This window comes from Bos indicus, chromosome X (genome assembly GCF_029378745.1).
Source record: "Bos indicus isolate NIAB-ARS_2022 breed Sahiwal x Tharparkar chromosome X, NIAB-ARS_B.indTharparkar_mat_pri_1.0, whole genome shotgun sequence".
NCBI classification, from domain to species: domain Eukaryota; kingdom Metazoa; phylum Chordata; class Mammalia; order Artiodactyla; family Bovidae; genus Bos; species Bos indicus.
In genome coordinates this window covers 145,153,811-145,176,538 of record NC_091789.1, presented here as the reverse complement: position 1 = coordinate 145,176,538, position 22,728 = coordinate 145,153,811, and the positions used below count along the sequence as shown (strand labels likewise).

General features: G+C 50.1%; 1 protein-coding gene across 12 annotated transcripts in view; it reads left to right on the top strand.

Moving 5' to 3' along the window:
- TBL1X (transducin beta like 1 X-linked) overlaps positions 1–22,728 on the top strand; it is a 247,727-nt gene that overhangs the window by 194,048 nt on the left and 30,951 nt on the right. For all 12 annotated transcript variants that reach the window (XM_070784370.1, XM_070784369.1, XM_070784364.1 and 9 more), the window contains one exon: positions 21,343–21,488. In XM_070784370.1, coding sequence (XP_070640471.1) covers positions 21,343–21,488 — 146 coding nt within the window. The remainder of the gene's footprint in view (positions 1–21,342; positions 21,489–22,728) is intronic.

Genomic DNA, 22,728 nt, shown 5'->3' with positions numbered 1-22,728 from the left:
CCTTATACAGTGAAGTATGCTTCCTGCTTTGTCGTGGTTCATGGTCAGGAGGCTAATCTATTATGCATATCTGTTGCCTACCTTAGCACAGCCATACCTGCTGTCTTCTGCGAGGAGCGCTGGTGGTTTTCAAACAGAAGCGCCTACAACATGGGACAGGAGCTATTTTCTGTTGTGGTTCAGTCGCTCAGTCGTGTCCAGCTCTTTGCGGACCCCATGGACTGCAGCACACCAGGCCTTCCTGTCCATCGCTGACTCCCGGAGCTTACTCAAACTCATGTCCATTGAGTCAGTGATGCCATCCAACCATCTCATCCTCTGTCGTCCCCTTCTCCTCCAGCCTTCCATCTTTCCCAGCATCAGGGTCTTTTCCAGTGAGTCTGCTCTTCACATCAAGTGGTCAAAGTATTGGCGCTTCAGCTTCAGTATCAGTCCTTCCAGTAAGTAGTCAGGGTTGATTTCCTTTAGGATGGACTGGTTTCAAGCCCATATCTGCACTCATGTGACTGGCCAGGCAGAATCAGGCATGTTTCCTTTGATTTACATAATACGCACATGGCTCTGTGGTCTGTATTATCCTTGTGAATTCATGTTACATAACCAGACTCTTGAGGTTTTAAATGGAAGGTAGATGGCATTTTTTTCATGCATTTCGTGGAGCTTCTGTTAGGAGAATGCTTAGAAAGATTTCCTGACCAGGTAGCACACACATATGCCCTTTCTTGCCCCGCCTCACATCAGATTCCGAGTAAGATTTAGGTGGCATTTTCTCTCCGCAGGCAAGTCCAGGCACAGAGCCAAAGGATGGTTCTGTTCTGAACGCACAGAGGTATGACTCTGCAGAAATGTTCCTGAGCAGTGTAAAAATTATGCATATTGGTAGTCCAGGGATTAAAAATCCACCTGCCAATACAGGTGGCACAGGTTTGATCCCTGGCCCTGGAAGATCTCACATTGTGTAATTCACTGAATAAGTGCTTCCCAGGTGGCTCAGTCGGAGAAGGCAATGGCACCCCACTCCAGTACTTTTGTCTGGAAAATCCCGTGGACGGAGGACCCTGGTGGGCTGCAGTTCATGGGGTCGCTAGAGTCGGACACGACTGAGTGACTTCACTTTCACTTTTCACTTTCATACATTGGAGAAGGAAATGGCAACCCACTCCAGTGTTGTTGCCTGGAGAATCCCAGGGACAGGAAGCCTGGTTGACTGCTGTCTGTGGGGTCGCACAGAGTCGGACACTACTGAAGCAACGCAGCAGCAGCAGCAGCAGGTGGCTCAGTGGTTAAACAAAAAAAAAAACTGCCTGCCAATGCAGGAGACCTGGGTTCGATCCTGGGGTGGAGAAGATTCCCTGGAGAAAGAAAGGCAACCCACTGCAGTCTTCTTGCCTGGAGAATCCCATGGACAAAGGAGCCTGGTGGGCTACAGTCCACGGGGTCACAAAGAGTCAGACATGATGGAGTAGCTTTCACATAGACCCTGTGTGCCTAGGTGATGCTCACACACCGATCTGAAAGGAGGGAAGCTGAAGGTTTGCAGTCAGGTGACCCATCACCTGAAAGTCATTCCCTGCTTTTGACACTGTCCTACGGTGAGAGAAGATGTCACTGTTGAAGGTGGCCAGGTGAAATGACTCCACTGTTTTCACAGCTTATGATCATCTTGAAATTACTAAAATAAAAAAGACCAGAGAAATCATGACTTTACGCTTCCATGGTCTGCAGAGCTTTGCCTATGACTGAGACAGAGAAGGTGGTCAGTAATACAAATGCAGCCGAGACATTTTAATTAAGATTTTGCAGGTCGTTAGCCAAGGCTCAGGCCTCGGTTCTGATGGAGTGTCTTTTGTATAATGGGTTCGAGTGTTACCATGTTAGCTTAGAAGCGGATAGCCACACAGCCATTCTGGGGCTTTTGGCAACAGAAAAATAATAGAGTCATCTGAAGGTGAACAGTGGTGGTTGTGTATCCAGAGCCAGATTTTTGCTTCGTTGGTAATTCAGCAGACTCAAGTGTGCATCATAGGCCAGGCTCACCTGGCCCGTTCCTCCTGGAACATTGTCGTGAGAAGCTGTTCTGCATTTGATTGGCACCATAGGCGTTGGACAGGCTGTATCGTTAGCAGAAGGATAAAAGTCCATATTCAGGGACTTGCCCTGGTGGCATCATGGATAGGAATCCACCCCCCAGTTCAGGGGACCCCGGTTCGATCTCTGGTGTGGAAAGATGCCAGTGCTGGAGAGCCACTAAGCCCATGAGCTGAAACGACCTGAGCCCACGTGCCCCTCGAACCCATGCTCTTGCAACAAAAGAAGCCACTGCAATGAGGAGCTCAGGCACTGCAACTCGAGAGTAGCCACTGCTGGCCACAACCAGAGCAAAGCCCGCCCACAGCACCGAAGACCCATCACAGCCGAAAATCAATCAATATTTTAATAGTGTTCTTCGGTGTTCTTCTGCGTTCCTGGTCCTGTGTCTTGCCAGGTTTTCAGTATCCCCTTCATGGTCTTCACTTGTAGATTTCTCCTAGGTGGGCAGAGTTTGAGGGTCTTAATCTCTTGCATTGATGCTTTTGAGCTGTGGTGTTGGAGAGGACTCTTGAGAGTCCCTTGGACTGCAAGGAGATCCAACCAGTCCATCCTAAAGGAAATCAGTCTTGAATATTCATTGGAAGGACTGATGCCGAAGCTGAAACTTCAGTCCTTTTGCCACCTGACTCGAAGAACTGGCTCATTTGAAAAGACCCTGATGCGGGAAAAGATTGAGGGCAGGAGGAGAAGGGGACAACAGAGGATGAGATGGTTGGATGGCATCACCGACGCGATGGACATGAGTTTGAGTGAACTCCGGGAGTTGGTGATAGACAGGGAGGCCTGGTGTTCTGCAGTTCATGGGGTCGCAAAGAGTCGGACACGACTGAGCAACTGAACTGAATCTCTTGGAGGGACTCTGAATGGTCAGAACAGCATGCATTATCTGAAGACGCTCGACCTTTCTCAGAGGCCTGGCTTCCTGAACCTCAGCACTGTTGATGTATGGGCTGGGTGGCTACGCTGTATTGTAGGTTCTTAAGACCGCATCCCTGGACTCCACCCACTGCATGACAGGAACGCCCTGCTCCCCTCGCCCTCCCTGGTGACAACCAAAGGTGTCTCTGACCTTTACCAAATGTTCCTCTGAGGGCAAAACCACCCCTAGTTGAGAACCACTGATAACACATCCTTCAGTTGTGAGATGTGTTTCTTCAGTTAGTTTTTATTGCAAAGTGGAGTTGTAACGAGATTCTCATTTCTCCCTTCTGTTTCGTCTTCTTGGGCTGCATTTTGATTCTTTCTGCAGAAACCAAATGAAACTCTTAACAGTGGTCCTAGCGGTCCCTGTTGTTATAAAATTTTTCCAGAGTATTTTTCCCCTTGAAGAAGGGGGGAACTTCTGCCAATACTGTTCTCCAGCAGATAATAAAATAATTGGGAGTAGCTGTCTTCAATCTGGGTTTTGTTTTTCTTTGGGTTTTGGTTTTTTCTGGACTCCCGGTGAGGAGATTAGATAACCAGGAAAAGGGTGTTACTCTTAACATTCGTGAATAATTGCGTCTCCAGAAATGATTCAGCAGCATTGCCCTCTAATTCTAGCGGCTGACAGATCACCCTGTAGGCTCCACTGTGTTTCCTGGGAGCTTGGACTGCCTTCTTATGCTAGACACGTTTCCCCCACCCCTTTCCCCCACCCCGGATTCGGGAAGGCATTTTAATGGTTCAGCTAGCTTAATTTAAACCCAGGTTCAGGGCTCATTGTTCAGCTGAGTTGCTAAAAATACTTCTCTGACTGCGGTGGCATTTTTACATTGCTAATGTTGTCCCCATTTAAAAAGAGGATCCTTATGAAACGGTAAAGGCAAGCACTTCTGTGAGGCAGTGGTAGCCTCTGCTTTAGAAAGCATACAGGAAAATACTCATCAGATAATAAGTAAGGAATACCTGAATGGTTTGTCCGCACGAGCACAGGATAAAAGTAATTTAAAAGCAGGTGAGGGAAATCCCTGGTGGTTCAGTGGCTAGGACTTGGTGTTTTCACTGCTGGGACTGGGGTTCGATCCCCAGTTGGGGATCTACAATCCTGCAGGCTGTGAGGATGGAAAGGGAGGGAGGGAGCAAGGAAATAAGTCAGGTGAAACAGAAATGTCTCATTTCTTTGTTTCCAGTTCTTTGGTGATGTATCCCTGTCTCCTAGACTACCCCTAGGCTCTATGATTTGCTAGGAGTCACAGAATTTGGGCTTCCCTGATAGCTCAGTTGCTAAAGAACCTGCCTGCAATGCAGGAGACCCCGGTTCGATTCCTGGGCGGGGAAGATCCACTGGAGAAGGGATAGGCTACCCACTCCAGTATTCTTGGGCTTCCGTTGTGGCTCAGCTGGTAAACAAAGAATCTGCCTGCAATGCGGAAGACCTGGGTTCAATCCCTGGGTTGGTAAGATCCCCTGGATAAGGGATAGGCTACTCACTCCAGGATTCCTGCCTGGAGAATTACATGGTATAGTCCATGGGGTCGCCAAGTGTCAGATAGGACTGAGCGACTTTCACAGAATTTAGTAACTGTTACACTCGCAGTGGATTACAACAAAAAGATACGGATTATAACAACAAAAAGATACGGATTTTAACCTACTTCATAGTGGTATATTGGGTACTTGACGGTTGCTAAGATCCTGGAAATGTTCTCAGTGAAGTAAGTAAAGCTTGATCATGTGAGGTGCTGCGTATGTGAGCTGAGCGTATTGTGTAGTTCTTCCACAGCGTATATCCATGTATCAGATCATCACAGTGCATACCCCAAACTTACACTTTGTTAGGTGGCACTTACGTCTCAAGAAAGTCAATCGAAAAGACCAACACGTTAATCAAAGTCGATGCTCCATTTGTTACATTCCTCTTAATCGTATACAGTTGGGTGTATATTCTGTTTGTTCAGCTTTCTTGTTTACACAGTATCCAAGAGAACCCTTTGTTTGAATTGATAGCTTCAGTTTTTCTCCATTGAGATGTAATCCGTAGGTAGGTGCCAAGTCACTTCAAGTGACTCTCGGCATCTCTGGCAACCCTAGGGACTGGGGGAATTCTCCAGGCAAGAATTCTCCAGGAGTGGGCTGCCTTGCGTTCCTCCAGGGGATCCTCCCCACCCAGGGATCTAACCCGCATCCCTTAAGTCTCCTGCATTGGCAGGAGGGTTCTTTACCCCTAGCAGCACCTGGGAACAACCCCCACCCCCCTCCCAAGTTAAAAAGAGACAGGTTACAGTCAGCCAGGGGCAAAGGTGCATGGGGTCCAGTCCAGGAGAACCAGGCACAGACTTGGGGGTGTCCCCTCCTGGCTGAGCAGTGTGATGACACCTGGTTCTCCCAGCAGCATGTCCGATGGCAAAGGGGCTGAGTTGTTAGCCACCCAAGCTTTGCCATCCAGGCTTCTTTGTGGACCTGCAGCTCTTGTCAAAGGGGCAGGAGCACCTGGGCAGACCCAGGCTGTCCGCCCAGCCCCAGTCCCCTCCAGGTGGACACCATGGTGTGGGGTGGTGTAACGGTCACGTGTGCACTTGTGTGTTTTTACCTCATGTTTGAAAACTCACTGTAAAAAGTGTAAGGGTGGGTAAGTAACTGGAGAATGTGATACCCACGCCTCTCACACAGAAAGCACCCCCCCAGGAGAGCTTTGTGGGGGCAGGGCTGCACACACCTCCCGCAGCAAAGCTTGCCCACGCTTCCTTTGCAGGACAGAGCTCAGTCTGCGGGGGGCCATCTCCCCTTAGGCCCCTTAGGGCTTTCGAAAGACCCTGCACTGGGTTGGGGTCATCTCATCCCAAACCCTCTTCGATTGGTGCCCGTTGCCAACGAGCTCCTCTTCATTCAAAAAAAAAGTGTCTTCCTGAACTGCTGTTTGGGTGTGATGATAACCCACTGAAGCGTAGCAAAACGGAACCGTGGTGCGGTTGCTCTCGACACATCCCCGAGATTCACAGCCATCCCGGTTTCCCGCGCGGTTGCGGTTCTGCCATCTTTTCTGAGTTTGCTGCCCTCCGTCGTCTGTGTGTTCAAAGCTCAGATTCAAGCTTAGCCATTCCTGTGCTTGTTGACTTGTCAGAGAATTGGGAGAAAGCAATGCGCTAGAAAAGCACTTGCAGATCGGCCGAGTGTTTGTAAGTTGTTGTTTAGTCGCCCAGCCACGTCTGATTCTTGCGCGATCCCGTGGACTATAGCTCCCCCCAGGTTCCTCTGTCCGTGGGATTTTGTGAGCGAGAATACTGGAGTGGGTTGCCACTTCCTTCTGCAGGGAATCTTCCCAACTCAGGGATTGAACCTGCGTCTCCTGGGTCTCCTGCCTTGGCAGGTGGGTTCTTTACCACTTGAGCCACCCAGGAAGCCTGCGTGTAGGTTACACTTGTTTCAACGTGTGTCTTGCTCAATATAGCCAAATCCTTCCCGTGGGTATGGCCATCAGAGGAAGGTCAGGTGCTGTTGAAGAAGTCCTTACGACTTCCTAGGCCATTGGTTCCTCCTTTAAAGGGTGGGGACGATATGAAAAAGCCTCAGATGGTTCCCGTTTCCTTTTTTAGCTGAGATGAATTAACCGTGCTCAGCACGGTGCCTGTTTCCAAAGATCATACACCATCACATTTAAGATCTGCCTGCTCTGAAATTCTAATGTGACCTTCAAAATGTCCAGCTTTGATGTACTTCATTCTGCCAATCAGAGCTCCCTTTCTTCCTTCCAGACTCGGCGAGCCGGTCATCTGGACTGTCAGACACAACACTGTCCTTTTTTTCTCCCGAGTGTCTGTCTGTAGCCCTAGTGACGTCTCCTCCGTCCACGTCTAAAATGCCACTATCCCAAAGGTGACATCCTTTTTCCTTTCCCTCCCTCATCCAGGTCTGCGGGCAGTGGGGTGCTCTTTCTGCAAGTGTAGGTTTCCATCCTTAACTCGCATCTCATCCCCTGTCTGGGGGTGGGAGTGGGTGGTCTCTCCCCAGCCTTTCCTCAGATCCCCCAGTCTGGGGGGGCCACCTCCAGCCTCTCCGTTGCCTTCAGTACTGCTGTTAGTTGTGTATTTCCCAAGCATCCTTCAGCATGATCCCACACTGAGAGCACTGCCATTTCCTGACCACAGTTCCTCCCCTGCAAAGAAGAACTTCCTCTGACCCCCGTAACCTCATCCAGGTTTCACGTGGAAATGTCAGAATCGCTGTCATCTATTTCTCGTCCACGGTATCTTTCCGACCGCCCCCATGCCCAGTCCTCTCATCCTCGCGTCTCTGTCTGCCAGGCACTCCCTGTATCTTATCAGGGTTTCCATCTGTTCCGCTGCTTTGTCTGAATGACTGTAGCTCCCATTTATTGAGCATGAGCTGTGTGCCGGGCATGATTCTCAGTTCTTGATGAGTCAAACTGTTTCCCCCTAAGATGGAGATGGCGCTTCCCTGGTGGCTCAGATGATAAAAAAGAGTCTGCCTGCAGTGTAGGAGACCCAGGTTCGATCCCTGGGTCGGGAAGATCCCCTGGAGGGGAGGGCATGGCAACTCACTCCAGTATTCTTGCCTGGAGAATCTCACAGACAGAGGAGCCTGGCAGGCTACAGCCCATGGTGTTGCAAAGAGTTGGACACGACTGAGCAAGTAACGCTTTCATTTTATTTTCAAGAAGTAGATACAGCTGCCTCCATCGTTGACAGGTGAGTGACCCAAAGTGTTGAGAAGATAGCGGCTTGCCCAGGTCATGCTGCCAGGAAGTCACAGAGCTAGAATTCAGAACACACCCTCTGGCTCCAGAATCTTCCACTTAAATGATTTTTCTTCACTCTTAACGTGCTGGGATGGTGGATTTCTTTCTCAGCATTAAGTCTGCATTCCTGAAATAAATCCCATGTGGCCTGGACATTTTGTCCTCTTCACTGAATTCCGTTTTGTTAATTCTCTGTCTGCTATGTTCATGTCTGTTTTACTGAGGGAAGCTAGGCAGTGATGTTCCTTTTCCAATATTCTCATTAGGTTTGCATCTTAGGGTTATACAAGCCGACGGATCAAAAACCGCTTTCCTGAAGACCTGTAGTCCCATAATTTAGGTCTCTCCCCTGGATCAGTTTGCAGAATCTTACTTTAAAAGGTATTGTTTTTGTCTCTATCGCAACCAGTCATTTCTGTCTTTGTGGTCCAAAAGCAGCCATCAAAAGTACATAGACCATTGAGAGTAGCTGTGTTTCAATAAAACTTTATTTATAATAACAAGCCAGGGGCCAGATTTGGCCCAGAGGATACAGCTTGCAGACTCTTGTCTGAGGCTGCCCATAGAATACATATGTTTCTTCCTGTCCAGGGAACCTGGACACAGTGTTTGTATCCTGAGTATTTATTACTTCCTTGTCCTTTGAACATGTCTGTAGTCCTCCCTTGTCTATACATGTATTTCCCATCCTTGGTTCTCTTCTACCAGAGACGACATTTTGCCATATCTGCATACACCTAAAAGTATTTTGTTAATGATTACTAACATTTTTCCTTAAAATTGAAGCAGTTAACTTTTCACTAAATTTTCAAATACATCTACTATCGTGTTTGCATAATGCACAATTAAAACAATAATTGTTAGATATTAAATATCTACCCCCCGTGCTTTGTAAAATTGTTTCAGGTACCATCAGAGGTACGGGCACTCTCCAGGAATGTGATGTGCCCCGATTAAGCAGTTGTCAGGATTTTCAGCTCTACCAAATGTCTCTCGCTGGCCCTGTTGAGTGGTGGCACTGCTCTAGTGCTAGGGTTGGAAGGAGACACACTAGAGGAGGAAGTCTTTTTCTCCCCACCTAGGGAATAAACAGGCGTCTTGACACAGGGGCTGCTAAACGTGAGGTTGGCGGTGTTCACAGGGGAGCAGGGGAGGGGTGCAGACAGAAGGAGGCATTTGAACTAGAACTCTTCAGGGGAAAAAGGAAGCAGAGCATTTCAAGCAACATCATCAAGGGCCTGCGTTAATGTCACAAGGCTCAGCAAAAGCCGGTTACACTGTTGAGGGGTGAAGACGCATCTTGGCAAGAAGTACCAAGGATGCAGGATGGGAGGAAGGGGAAGGAAGTACAGGGACTCTGGGTCACGGGCAGCAGGTGAAGGCCAGGGTGTCCGATGGGAAGCCCGTTGGCTAGTTTTTGAAAATGAAATCTGAAGGCCATGCACATGAGGGGTGACTCTCTGTGAAAACTGAGACTCCACCGGAATGGTGTGAATGCTAAGTCGCTTCAGTGGACCCTTTGGAGTGACTCTTTGCGACCCCATGGACTATAAGCCCACCAGGCTTCCTTTTCCATAGGAGTCTCCAGGCAGGATTACTGGAGAGTGTTGCCGTGTCCACCTCTAGGATCTTCCCGACCCAGGGATCCAACCCGCGTCTCCTGCCTTGGGGGCAAACTCTTTACCATCTCAGGCAGAATGGTGGCCGGGACTAATGAGTCACTGGGAGAAGTGCTGATACTCTGTTAGGTTAAGAAAGAACAGGGGTGTAAAATTCTAGGACCACAAGAATTAAGCGTGTGAAAAATCAATTTACAGAGGTAAGAGGGACTGGAGGAAATTACCCCCGGGTAAGAACAGCACTTGCATCAAGCATCTAGTGATAAGACTGTTCCCTCTCTCTTCCAAACTGCTTTCTCTGTTTCTCCTCCCCCTAAGTCATGTGTGTGTGTGTATGTGTGTATGTTTCTATTATTGTAATTTTTACGGTGTCATCCATCGTAAATCTCCGTGTTGGCGGTCATGGTGAATTCCCCAATTAACAAAATAGCGAGTCCAAACTTTATGAGGGTTCAAGGGCTCTTGGGGTGATGGGGCCAAAAGGGGCTGGCCCCAAACCTTGCTTCTCTGTGTGGCGGCTGGAAGCCAGGGCTGGGGTCTGGGGGAGCGTGCCCCGACGCCCCTCGTGGGCGAGCTGCCTCCCCTCACAGTTGGTCGGCCCCGGGAGGAAATAGCACCCTGCATTTATAACCTGACTAATGTCTTCTCCTCCTGGAGCCCTCCCAGGTTTGGGGGATATTAAACATCTTGGCAGGCCCGCACTCAGCCACCACCCCTGGGGTCCAGGCCAGATGTTAGAAGCAAAACCCTATTTTTAACGAGGTCCTCCTGCTATGTCTTTTGGGCGCCTTCCAAGCAGTTCCATTTTATACCAAATTCCATGTTACGGCAGGTCAGTGGGAGTAGGTCTGCAGCCCTGAGAGCAGCCTGCCTGTGCTCAAGTTATTCCCCAGCAAGATAGGAGAGAATTAGGACAGAAAGTGGGGGCTGGGTCTCGGGGCGGGGGAGTTGGTTTAGATTCAATAAAGTCGATGCACATGTGTGCAGTGATTGCAGATTGCAGAGTCAAAAACAACTCAGTGAATATTTGTGCTGTTGACCATGAATGAAACTGGGGTTAACGGTTTTGTGTGGCTTCCCGGGCAGAAAAGGTAATCCTCTGGCGAGACAAATGCAGCACGTCCAAAAAGAAGAAGTGAACTGATGATAAATTAGCCCCCAAAGATGAGGGGATGGTATCTTCTTCTCCCGCCTTGCCTGTTTACAGCATGTGTGTGTGTGTGTTTTCTTCTCTTTGATTTCCTGGACCCAGCTGCCACTTAACTGGGTTTCCCTGGTGGCTCAGACGGTGAAGCGTCTGCCTGTAATGTGGGAGACCTGGGTTCGATCCCTGGGTTGGAAAGATTCCCTGGAGAAGGAAATGGCAACCCACTCCAGTACTCTTGCCTGGAAAATTCCATGGATGGAGGAGCCTGGTAGGCTGCAGTCCATGGGGTCGCAAAGAGCTGGGGCACGACTGAGCAACTTCAGTGATTCAGCACTTAACTGGGCTCAGTGGTAAAGAATCCACCTGCCAGCATAGGAGTCTTGGATTCGATCCCTGGGTTGGGAAGATCCCCTGGAGAAAGAAATGGCAACCCACTCCGGTATCCCTGTCTGGGAGATCCCATGGACAGAGGAGCCTGGTGGGTAACAGTCCACCGGGTCACAGGGAGTCAGACACAGCTTAGTGACCGAACAGCAACAGCACCCGCTTCACTGCTCTCAGCCTCTCTTCCTTTTTATTTGTTACCTCTACTCTCGCCAACGCCCCCACACCCGAGTCTGCTGGTCCCCCACACCAAGAGGGACGCGGGCCGTGTTGCAGGCCGCTGCGGTTCTGTGGCAGAAAACTGATCCAGGGAGAATGGACGGAGGGGAATGGACACAGAGTGCTGACTGCTCTGCGCCCAGGGATGCTCCAGAAGCAAGGAAACACCGCATGTACCGTAGCAGCCCACGCTTTTGTTTCCAGAGATGATCCCATTGTTAGGTGCCATTCCCGATTGTTGTTCAGTCGTTCAGTCGTGACCGACTCTCGGCGACCCCATGGACCGCAGCACGCCAGGCTTCCCTGTCCTTCACCAACTCCCGGAGCTTGCTCAAACTCATGTCCTTTGAGTCGGTGATGCCATCCAACCATCTCATCCTCTATCTTCCCCTTCTCCTCCCGCCTTCAATCTTCCCCAGCATCAGGGTCATTTCCAGTGAGTTTGCTCTTTGCATCAGGTGGCCAAAGGATTGGCGCTTCAGCTTCAGCATCAGTCCTTCCAGTGGATATTCAGAACTGATCTCCTCTAGGATGGACTGGTTGGATCTCCTTTCAGTCCAAGGGACTCTCAAGAATCTTCTCCAGCGACACAGTTCGAAAGCATCAGTTGTTTGGTGCTCAGCCTTTTTTTATTGTCCAGCTCTCACATCCATACACGACTGTTGGAAAAATCACAGCTTTTGACTATTGAGACCTCTGTTGGCAAAGTACCATCTCTGGTTTTTCATACGCTGTCTAGTTTTGTCATGGCTTTTCTTCCAAGGAGCAAGCGTCTTTTCATTTCATGGCTGCAGTCACCATCTGCAGTGATTTTTGAACTGGGCTTCCATCCGCATAGCCAGTTGGAATGGATGAGTGTGCCAACCAGTGGCTGCTTGGCCTTCATTATTGTAGGGTTGGACTGATGGCCAGAGCCGGTAGGCTCGCTCTCTCTTTCTCAGAGGTGGCTCTCGTGAAAATCATGATACAGACCTCCCAAGCACACAGTCTTAACTCTGTCGTCTGTCCAGTGGGCAACATTCCCACTGAGCTGCTTGCTCACCCTCGTTTCCATAAAGCTGTAGTCTAGGTCCTGTCTGTTTCTCGGTGATGTGGCCCCTGATGCGATAAGGTTTCTTGTATCCCTGGCAGCGTGGCATGGCCCCTTCCCACAGGAACTGCAAGTCACGGGTTCTTGGTGGCCTTAATCTCTGTGTGTCGTCACTCACTCACCTCCGTAAATCAAGATCTTGTGGGTTCAACTGGGACAATGAGGCCGTTCCTTCCTCTGTATAGAATTTTAGAATTGAAAGGGACCTTGGCAATCACCTAATTCCACCTGTTTGTTGGTCAGAGAAGGAAGCCAACGAGGGCAGGCCCAAGCTGGTGAAGTGTGTTCTCTCCTCGAATAGAAAGTTGTCATTGTTCAGTCGCTCAGTCGTGTCCAAATCTCTGTGACCCCACAGACCGCAGCACGCCAGGCCTCCCTGTCCATCACCATCTCCCGGAGTTTGCTCAGAGTCCATTTGAATCGATGATGCCATCCAGCCACCTCATCCTCTGTTGCCCCGCTTCGTAAAAAAAAAAAACTGTAGCAGACGCGTGGAATGCTGTTCAAAGACTCAGCGACCGCACAGCGGCACAGCCTCTGGTGACAAGCAAAAGTATTTCCATATATTGCCCATGTCTTCCTCTGGCCGACAGAAGTGCCCACACTTCACAACCACGAACCACCGTTGTAGACCAAGGGAGCAGAGTCTTAAGCAGAGGTGTCCTGTGGGAAAGTGGTACATATGCTTCTGGCAAAGGCAGCCTGGCAAGGTATAGTGAGACATGGCCAAGCTTCTTAGCGCAGGAAATGAGAGGCTTCCAAGGCCACGCTCAGGTCTGCAGACTCTTCACTGCTTTTGAGAAGGAGAGAGAGTCCTCGGTTCCTCGTGTCAGATCAGCCAGGTTACCATGGGTAACCTGTCTCTGGGTACACATACATACGGGTCTTGGGTCCCGTCTAGCACCTAGAAAACTCTAACATTGCCAGCTGACACTTAGGGAAGTGCTCGGTGAACAGCAGATACGGGTACCGTCACCTTGTCAATCACACAGAGCAGGAGGCGCGTCTTGGGGCCTTTTCGGCTGCTGTGACAAAAGGCTGCAGGCTGAGTGGCTCGTAAACACCAACAGTTTTTCTCACCATTACGGAGGGTAGGAATTCCCAGGTGCTGGCGGGGTCACTGCGGGCTGCTTACAGGCCAGGAAGGTGTTGTGGGAAGAAAGTCGTATGTCGTCCTGCAGATAACAGTCGTGAACTGAGTGTTCATCTGTGTCGATGTTTGGACACGAACCCTATTCGTGAGGACCCCACCCTCGTGTCCTAATCACCTCCCTGACACCACCACTTTTTCAGTTCAGTCACTCAGTCGTGTCCGACTCTTTGCAACCCCACGAACCACAGCACTCCAGGCCTCCCTGTCCATCACCAGCTCCCAGAGTTTACCCAAACCCATGTCCATTGAGTCAGTGATGCCATCCAACCATCTCATCCTCTGTCTTCCCCTTCTCCTCCTGCCCACAATCTTTCCCAGCATCAGGGTCTTTTCAAGTGAGTCAGCTCTTCGCATCAGGTGGCCAAAGGATTGGAGCTTCAGCTTCAACATCAGTCCTTCCAATGAACACCCAGGACTGATTTCCTTGAGGATGGACTGGTTGGATCTCCTTGCAGTCCAAGAGACTCTCAAGACTCTTTTCCAGCACCACAGTTCAAAAGTAGACACCACCACCTTAAGGAGTGCATTTTCAGTGTATGAATGTTGAGAGACAGGCATTTAGTCCATAGCAGTAAGAAAGGGAAGAATGGATACAGGGTAGACCGCGACACTTGCTTTCGTGTGGTCTGTGTCTGCGGGTCCATATGTATATAAATATATATATACATTTGCACATATGTCTGTGGGTACACGTAGATATACATGCATATATTTGTACATATGTGTATATATGGGCTTCCAACGTGGCACAGTTGGTAAAGAATCCTCCTGCCAGTGTAGGAGATGCCAGAGATGCGGGTTCGATCCTTGGGTCAGGATGATACCTTGGAGAAGGAAATGGGACCCACTGCAGTATTCTTGCATGGAGAATCCCATGGACAGAGGAGCCTGGCGGGCTACAGTCTGTGGGGTCGAAAAGAGGTGGACACAGCTAAGCTACTGAACACACGGACACATCAGTGTGCATATACAATAGACACGGAATAGTCAAGTTGGCGCACATTTCCTATAAAGGAGCATATCCTAGATATTTTTGACTTTGTGGCCCATCTGGAGGAGGGCATGGCAACCCCACTCCAGTATTCCTGCCTGGAGAATCCCCATGGATAGAGGAGCCTGCCGGCCTACAGTCCGTGCAGTCGCAAAGAGTCAGACACTACTGAGCAACGCACACTTGTACTTTCACTCTCGGCCCATACTGTGTCTCTTGCAGCGACTCTGCTCTGCCGTTGCACTGTGAAAGCAGCCACAGGTAGCATATCAACCCATGGGCAGTGACTACGCCAATAAAACTTGATTTATAAACACAGGCAGCATGGGCCCTGGGCTGCATATCTGTGGTCTGGATAAGTTTCATATCGTGCCCACTGGTTTTGATAGCTGTCAGTATTCCCAATATTAAGTCTATGAAGTCCTTAATAAAGACTGCATTTAGTGCCTCAAACAAGTGCCTTTGATGCTGCCTTTAATGTTAAGAATTGGACACGCTCGGTCATGTGCAACTCTTTGTGACCCCATGGACTATAGAGTCGACGGGATTCTCCAGGCCCCGATACTGGAGTGGGTAGCCTTTCCCCTCTCCAGGGGATCTTCCCAGCCCGGGTGCCTTTGTTTCAGCTGAAGGTGGACCACCGGCCTCACAGCTGCCCGAATATTACGTGTCTGCCTTTCTCCACTGAATAGGCAGTGTTTCCAAGGGCCAGTGAGTGATTCTTTAGCAGGTTCTGCTGATGAATCAGGCCGACGTTAGTTGGGCAGGAAGGTTCACTGCACAGCTCGAATGCTTTGGGAGGTTGTTTGTCAAAGAGGTCTGGCTTAGTGGTTTAGCAGCAAACAAAGCATGTGCTTGGTTTTCAATCTATTTGGGTTGCCTAGTGGGTGAGGCAGAGAAGGCAATGGCACCCCACTCCAGTACTCTTGCCTGGAAAATCCTGTGGACGGAGGAGCCTGGTAGGCTGCAGTCCATGGGGTCGCTAAGAGTTGGCTACAACTGAGCGACTTCACTTTCACTTTTCCCTTTCATGCATTGGAGAAGGAAATGGCAACCCAGTCCAGTGTTCTTGCCTGGAGAATCCCAGGGACGGGGGAGCCTGGTGGGCTGCCGTCTATGGGGTCGCACAGAGTCGGACACGACTGAAGCGACTTAGCAGCAGCAGCAGCAGCAGCGGTGGGTGAGGACATCCATGCACACGCTGCTTTCCTAGCACCTGTCACCCCAAATGGGAAGAACAGTGCTCTTCAAAATCTTATTTTTTTTTCAATGTATTGTTTCTATTGAAGTATAGTAGATCTGCAATGTGTGTTAGTTCCAGCTGTTTAGCAAGTACAAGGGAAAGTCGCTCAGTTGTGTCCAACTCTTTTCGACTCCATGGACTATGGGATTCTCCAGGCCAGTATACTGGACTGGGCGACCTGTCCCTTCTCCAGGGGATCTTCCGAACCCAGGGATCAAACCCAGGTCCTCCCGCATTGCGGGCAGCTTCTCTACCAACTGAGCCACCAGGGAAGCCCCATACATGTATATATTGATATTCTTTTAATTTTTTTATTTAATTTTTTTTTATATTCTTTTTAAACTTCTGTTACTTTATAGGTTATTGCACGGTATTAAGTATAGTTGTCTGTGCCATGCCATAGGTCCTTGGTGGTTATCTGTTCTGTGTATGGTGCTGTGTCTCTGTTAATCCCAGACTGCTAATTATCCCTTCCCTCCCTTCCCCTTTAGTAACCACAAGTTTGTTTTCTAAATCTGGGTGTCTGTTTCTGTTTTGTAAATAAGTACATTAGTGCTTTTTTTTTTTAAAGAGACTCCATATATAAGTGCTATCATTTGATTTTTGTCTTTCTCTGACTCACTTCACTTAGTATGATAATGTCTAGTTACATCCACGTTGCTGCAAATGGCATTGTTTCATTCTTTTTCTTGGCTCAGTAATATTCCATTTTCTGTATGTACCGTGTCATCTTTATCTGTTCACCTGTTGATGGGTATCTAGGTTGTTTGCATGTCTTGACTATTGTGAATGATGCTGCAGTGAACAGATGGGGTGCATACTTAACTCTTGATGGTCTTGTTGTGCCTTATAAAAAATGTAGTATAAATCTTCCCCTTGGTGGATTAGACAGTAAAGAATCCGCCTGTAATGCAGGAGACCTGGGTTTGCTCCCTGGGCTGGGAAGATCCCCCAAAGGAGGGCATGGCAACCCACTCCAGTATACTTTCCTGGAGAATCCCATGGACAGAGGGATTCCCATGGGCTGGTGGGCTACAGTCCATGGAGGTCACAAAAAGTCAGACACGACTGAGTGACTGCTGCTGCTAAGTCACTTTAGTTGTGTCCGACTCTGTGTGACCCCATAGACGGCAGCCCACCAGGCTCCCCCGTCCCTGGGATTCTCCACGCGAGAACACTGGAGTGGGTTGCCATTTCCTTCTCCAATGCATGACAGTGAAGTCGCTCAGTCGTGTCCAACTCTTTGCGACCCCATGGACTGCAGTATACCAGGCTCCTCCGTCCACAGGATTTTCCAGGCAAGAGTACTGGAGTGGGGTGCCATTGCCTTCTCCGGACTGAGTGGCTAAGCACATGCAAACCTTTCCCATCTTGTCATGATTATACCCTTTTTTCTCTTCAAAAATACTCTTCCTTCACCTGGTTATCCACCCGCTCCCCCGCCCCCCATGACTATGTGTTACCTGAATTCTGTGACTTGCTTTTCAGTGACAGCAATCCACCCGTGGTGTTTATAAACGAAGCAGATGTGTCCGTGATGTAGACCTGAGGAGTGTGTCACTAAGGGGGGTGTGCTTCCTGTGGGCCTTTGGTTCTCTGCCGTGCTGGGGTTAGTTAGACCTTTTCGGTTGTCACGACTACGGAAGGCTTGCTGCTAACACCTGGTGTGTAATGAGACGTCCCTGTTGGTGCCGTGGTTAGAACTCCACACCTCCACTGCCAAGGCCATGGATTCGGTCCCTGGTTTGGGAACTAAGATCATGCAGGGCAGCCAAAAAAAAAAAAAACCCCAAACAAAAAACAAGCATCTAGTGTGTAGAGATCATAGATGCTGCTAAATCTTGTAACGCCTAGGACATAGCACTCCTCACAACAAAGAACAGTTTGGTTCAAATGTGACGGTTGAGAAAACTTCCTGAGGAGTGCTTCATCAGGGACGCCTCTTACTAAGTAGTGGGCAGGTCTCCGAGCTTCAGCGGCTGCCCCAGTGCACAGCAACGGCGCTCACACTGAGCTGTCACCTGGATCGGCCATCCAGGTGCCACCAAGCTCTCTATTCTGCCCCTATTCACCAACTTGCACGCCTGCCACTGAGCCAGTCCCAAGCGTTTCCGTCTCTACCCACTGATAGTCCGTTCTTTGTTCCTCCACGTCTTGTTGGGTGGAAGAAGGGGTGTGCTGAAAGCTGAACACGCTTAAGGCACAGAAGCTATAGGACCGGCAAACTGCAAGTGAATGTGCTCAGTAGCCCTGGAGTCCGATTGGGAGGGGTGGGCGCTGATGGTGGTGGAGGCTGGGCCACCCTACAGGTAGCATCCTTCCCAGAGATGGCAGATTTCCAAGGTGACTGCAGACTGAATTTTGCAAGCCTCCCCTCAATACGTTTAAATGTACCCCGGGTCCATAGAGTCAAAGCCACGGTTTTTCGCGTAGTCGTGTATGGATATGAGAGTTGGACCATAAAGAAGGCTGAGCACTGAAGAACTGATGCTTTTGAACTGTGGTGTTGGACACGACTCTTGAGAGTCCCTTGGATGGCAAGGGGATCCATCCAGTCCATCCTGAAGAAAATCAACCCTGAGTATTCGCTGGAAGGACTGATGCTGAAACTCCAATATTTTGGCCACTTGATGTGAAGAACTGACTCATGGGAAAAGACCGTGTTGCTGGGAAAGATTGAGGGCAGGAGGAGAAGCAGGCAACAGTGGATGAGATGGTGGATGGCATCACTAACTCAGTGGACGTGAGTTTAAGCAAACTCTGGAGATGGTGAAGGACAGAGGAGCCTGGTGTGCAGCGGTCCGTGGGTTCGCAGTCAGACACAACTGAGCGACTGAACAACTATCCCCAGTTGATATTTGGAAGTTCAGTCTTTAGGTGTTGATCAGGTCCTAAGGATGGGCCTTCGTGAATGCAATTAGTGCCCTTGTAAGAGGCCCCACAGAGCTTTCTTGCTCCTGAGGTTACAGGAAAAACGTAGTCATGTGTCTGGTCCATAAAGTGGTTCTCAGCAGACACTGAACATGCCAGTGCCTTGATTTTGGAGTTTAGCCTCCAGAACTGTGAGAAATAAATGTCTGTGGCTCACACCACGCAGGCTGTGGGATTTTCTTACAGCAGCTGGAACGGACAAAGACATACACCGGAAGTGTGACCTCTCTCTGACTGCTGCTCCGTCAGTTGCTGAGATGTTATTTGTCGGGGGCCCTGGCCATAGCCCACTCTGTGCCCTGGGGGAATGCTCTGCAGAAGGTTCCAGGTGGAATTTTGTGGTGGGCTGAGAGACGGGTGTCCAGCACAAGCTTGGAGCGAGTGCGTGGCCTGTGTCAGACCCCAAGGGTGATCTCGGGACCTGATTCCTAAAAAGAAGAGAAGGGTACAAGGGAGAGGCTGCACGCGGTCCTGTGCGTGCTTAGTCGTTTAGTCATGTCCGACTCTTTGCGACCCCCATGGCTCCTATGTCCGTGGAGGTTCTCCAGGCAAGAATACTGGAGTGGGTTGCCATTCCCTTCTCCAGGGAATGTTCCCAACCCAGGGATCGAACCCAGGTCCTCCCACATTGCAGGCAGATTCTTTCACCGTCTGAGTCAGCAGGGAGGGAAGGTGGTGGTGGGAAGGCTTACATGAATTAGGAACCGTTCTTCAATTAGAAGCAAGACCTGGTCAGCTGTGGGCACTGTCGGGGCTGGCGGGTGGTGTCTTGTTATTACCCCAGCGGGCGTGGTCCTGCTCTGGACCTTGTGACGATACCAGGAGGGAAGCAGATGACTCTCAGTCCAGCGTCCTGTCCGATCTGCTGGTGGAGACACAGATAAGGAGATGGAAAAAGTCAGTGGGTCAGACGGTCACCCGGGAAGAATTCTACAAGACAGAAGCCACGCTGGACCAGAGTACGTAGGGAGTCCATGGGGTTGGGGTGTCTCTCAGCCGATGATACCCACTCTGTCCTTCTCTGTCTGCTGACCTGGGGTTTTTCTCATGCTCCCTTGCCGGAAACTGGATGAGAGAGCTTGGAGGTTAAGACTCTGTGTGTGGTGGCGGAGATGCAGAGAATAAGGTCTTTGGTGAAGACAGGGCTGGATGTTTCTGTTGTGGCAGCAGTGGTTAGGGCAAAGGAGGGCCAGAGAAAGAACAAGTCAGAAGGAAAACCAGAAGGCCAATTTGCAAAGGGCCTTCCTCTGCTCATGCCCTTCCAGCAACAGGAGCACAGGGACCCTGTGTTGGAGAGAGGGTCTCCAAGGTGCTGTCCTGCACAGTCTCATGTAGGTGGTTCCGGCTTGTAAAGAAATAACACGGGAAGTCAATAGCAGGCTCTGCAGTATTACTCTGGAAATAAATATGAATCAAGTGCCTATTGCATATATTCTTAATAATCAGGCCATGAGGAGGAGGGGTGGAGGAAGAGAAAGGGCTCTCCTTGCGTGGAGTAACATTGCCATCTTGCTGGCTGTTGCGTATATTGCAGAGGCTGGCTGTATTTGTTGACCTGGATGGAGGCTGGGGGACCTGGGGGCGGGCAGCCCATCATCCGGCTGATGAAGGGGGTGTCCTAGGAAAGTGAGGTGGGGAGGCAGTGTGCAGGTTCCCCCATGAGACTCCCCCTCCCCAACCCCTCTACCCACCCAGCACATAGGATGAGCCAGTCTTGATGGCAAGATGTTCATAAGTGATGGAGGTGGGGTGCCCGGGACCCCCCAACAGGTGACAGAGCAGAAGGGAAACTTATGCCTCAGACCATTCCCTCCCCAACCCGAAGGCCCCCAAAAACCTCCTTCCTGGCCCTGCAGCCTCCTTCATTGACACGGCCTCGTTTGTTACAGCAGTCTCCTTTGACACACGCTTCATTTGTTCCGTGTAGTCAGCGGCCCAGTCTTTCTCCCTGCATATTTTCATCCAGGCAGCTCCGAGCACGCCTTATCTGTGACCACCTTTCACCTGCCCAGTGTTGTCAGTGGGTTCGTGCAGAGGCATTTGACGAGGGTGCTGCAGGGGCTTTGCAGGGTGTGGGGGGACCCTTCAGCCCTTAGCCAAGGGTCAGGTAGGGACATGCCCAGTTCCGTAAAGCAACTCAAGGTTACCCCGCGATGGGTACAGAACCACCTCGTGTTTCTTCCCACTGTTGGTGGTGAGCTTCATTTGCCCCAAATGCTGGGAGGGGGCTCCTGCCAGCAGACATCAGCGTGAGCTTCTGGAAGGAGCCGTGCAGAACCCAGGCACACAGAGCTTGGGATCCGACTTCTGTAACGTCTACAATGGGGCAGACTGTGACCTCTGTTTTGCTTTTATAACGCTGGAAAGGGTTGGGGATGGGGGGAGGGGGAAACTTCCCTGGCAGTCCAGTGGTTAGGACTCCTCAGCTCCTAGTGCAGGGGTGCAGTGGGGCCACGGGTTCGATCCCTGGTCCGGGAACTAAGATCCCATTTGTGGCACTTGGTAGCCAAAAAAGATTTTTTTTTAATAAGTTGTTTTTTGTTTAAATAATAATAATGGCACTGGAAAGGCGCTTTCTTTTTTTTTTTTTTAAGCCTCTGCTTTTTTACCAGCTGTTCCATGCAGTCACACCTTGGTCTGCCGTCTGCCTCTGGGACACCGCCCACACCAGAGGCTGGGCGTCCTGTGAGCATGACCGCACCCCCCTGCCGCGTACTCGTTAGGTGCGTCTGACCCCCCAGGGGTGCCTGCTCATGGAACCCCACCCTCCCTCCCCACCTCCCGTGTGCTCCTGCAGGTTTTTCCCACTCGGCGTTCACATTCGGTATCGAGAGCCATATCAGCCAGTCCAACATCAATGGGACCCTAGTGCCGCCCGCCGCCCTCATCTCCATCCTGCAGAAGGGCCTGCAGTATGTGGAGGCCGAAATCAGCATCAACGAGGTAATGTGGGCCCTCCTCCCAGGGGTTGGGGAGGCGGGGGGTTAGGATGTGGGCCTTGCAGCACGCCCCCACCCTGGGGAGCCTGGGCACTCTGAAAAGACCTTAGCAAGGGAGTTTGCCACGGCCTCTCCCAGTGCATTACGGTCCTCTCTCCCTTTGTGCTAAATCCTTTTCTCCAGCAGGGGATCCCAGTGCTGTGATACCCAAGGAGCCAGCTCCCAAGGCCCCATAGATGGTTGTGGACTGGTTGGTCACAGTGGTGTCACTGAGAGGCAATGCCTAGGCAGGTTGATAAGAAGTCCTGAGTCCCCAAGGAGGAGGAGAAGGAGAAAGGGGTCTGGGGTTCTCAAGGTGAAGATAGGGGCCTGAAATTCTCAAGGAAGAGGAAAGGACAAACATCTGTTGTTGTTTTTTTTTCCCTTGACATTCCTTAAGTCTTAGTCACATAAAACAGTTTTTCTGTTTGTTTGTTTAAGCCTGAACTGATGAGTACATAAACAGCTCACTTTAAACTCTGTCCTAAGGATTATATAACAACAGTGTATCTCCTGCTTGAGGACAGTTTCTCCTTCCTGAAAACCTTCTGGCTAATCCTGTTATCTTACAATGTAAATTATGTGAGTTGGTCTGGTAAAGTTTTCACAAACTTGAGACATTCTTTTGGTTTATTGTAATAATTAATGAGAAAGGATATAGCTCCCTTGCTTACACTGGTAACACTCCATCTAGTCAAGGCTATGGTTTTCCCAGTGGTCATGTATAGATGTGAGAGTTGGACTTATAAAGAAAGCTGAGTGCTGAAGAATGGATAGTTTTGAACTGTGGAGTTGGAGAAGACTCTTGAGAGTCCCTTGGACTACAAGGAGATCCAACCAGTCCATCCTAAAGGAGATCGGTCCTGGGTGTTCATTGGACGGACTGATGTTGAATCTAAAACTCCAATATTGTGGCCACCTGATGCAAAGAGCTGACTCATTGGAAAAGACTCTGATGCTGGGAAAGATTGAGGACAGGAGGAGAAGAGGACGACAGAGGATGAGATGGTTGCATGGTATCACCGACTCAATGGACACGAGTTTGAGTAAACTCCTGGAGTTGCTGATGGACAGGGAGACCTGCTGTGCTGCAGTCCATGGGGTTGCAAAGAGTCTGACACAATGGAGCAACTGAACTCAACGCTAGTGAGGGGCACACTCTTCGTCCCCCTTCTGATATCTGTGTCAGAAGCTTTCTCTGTCCC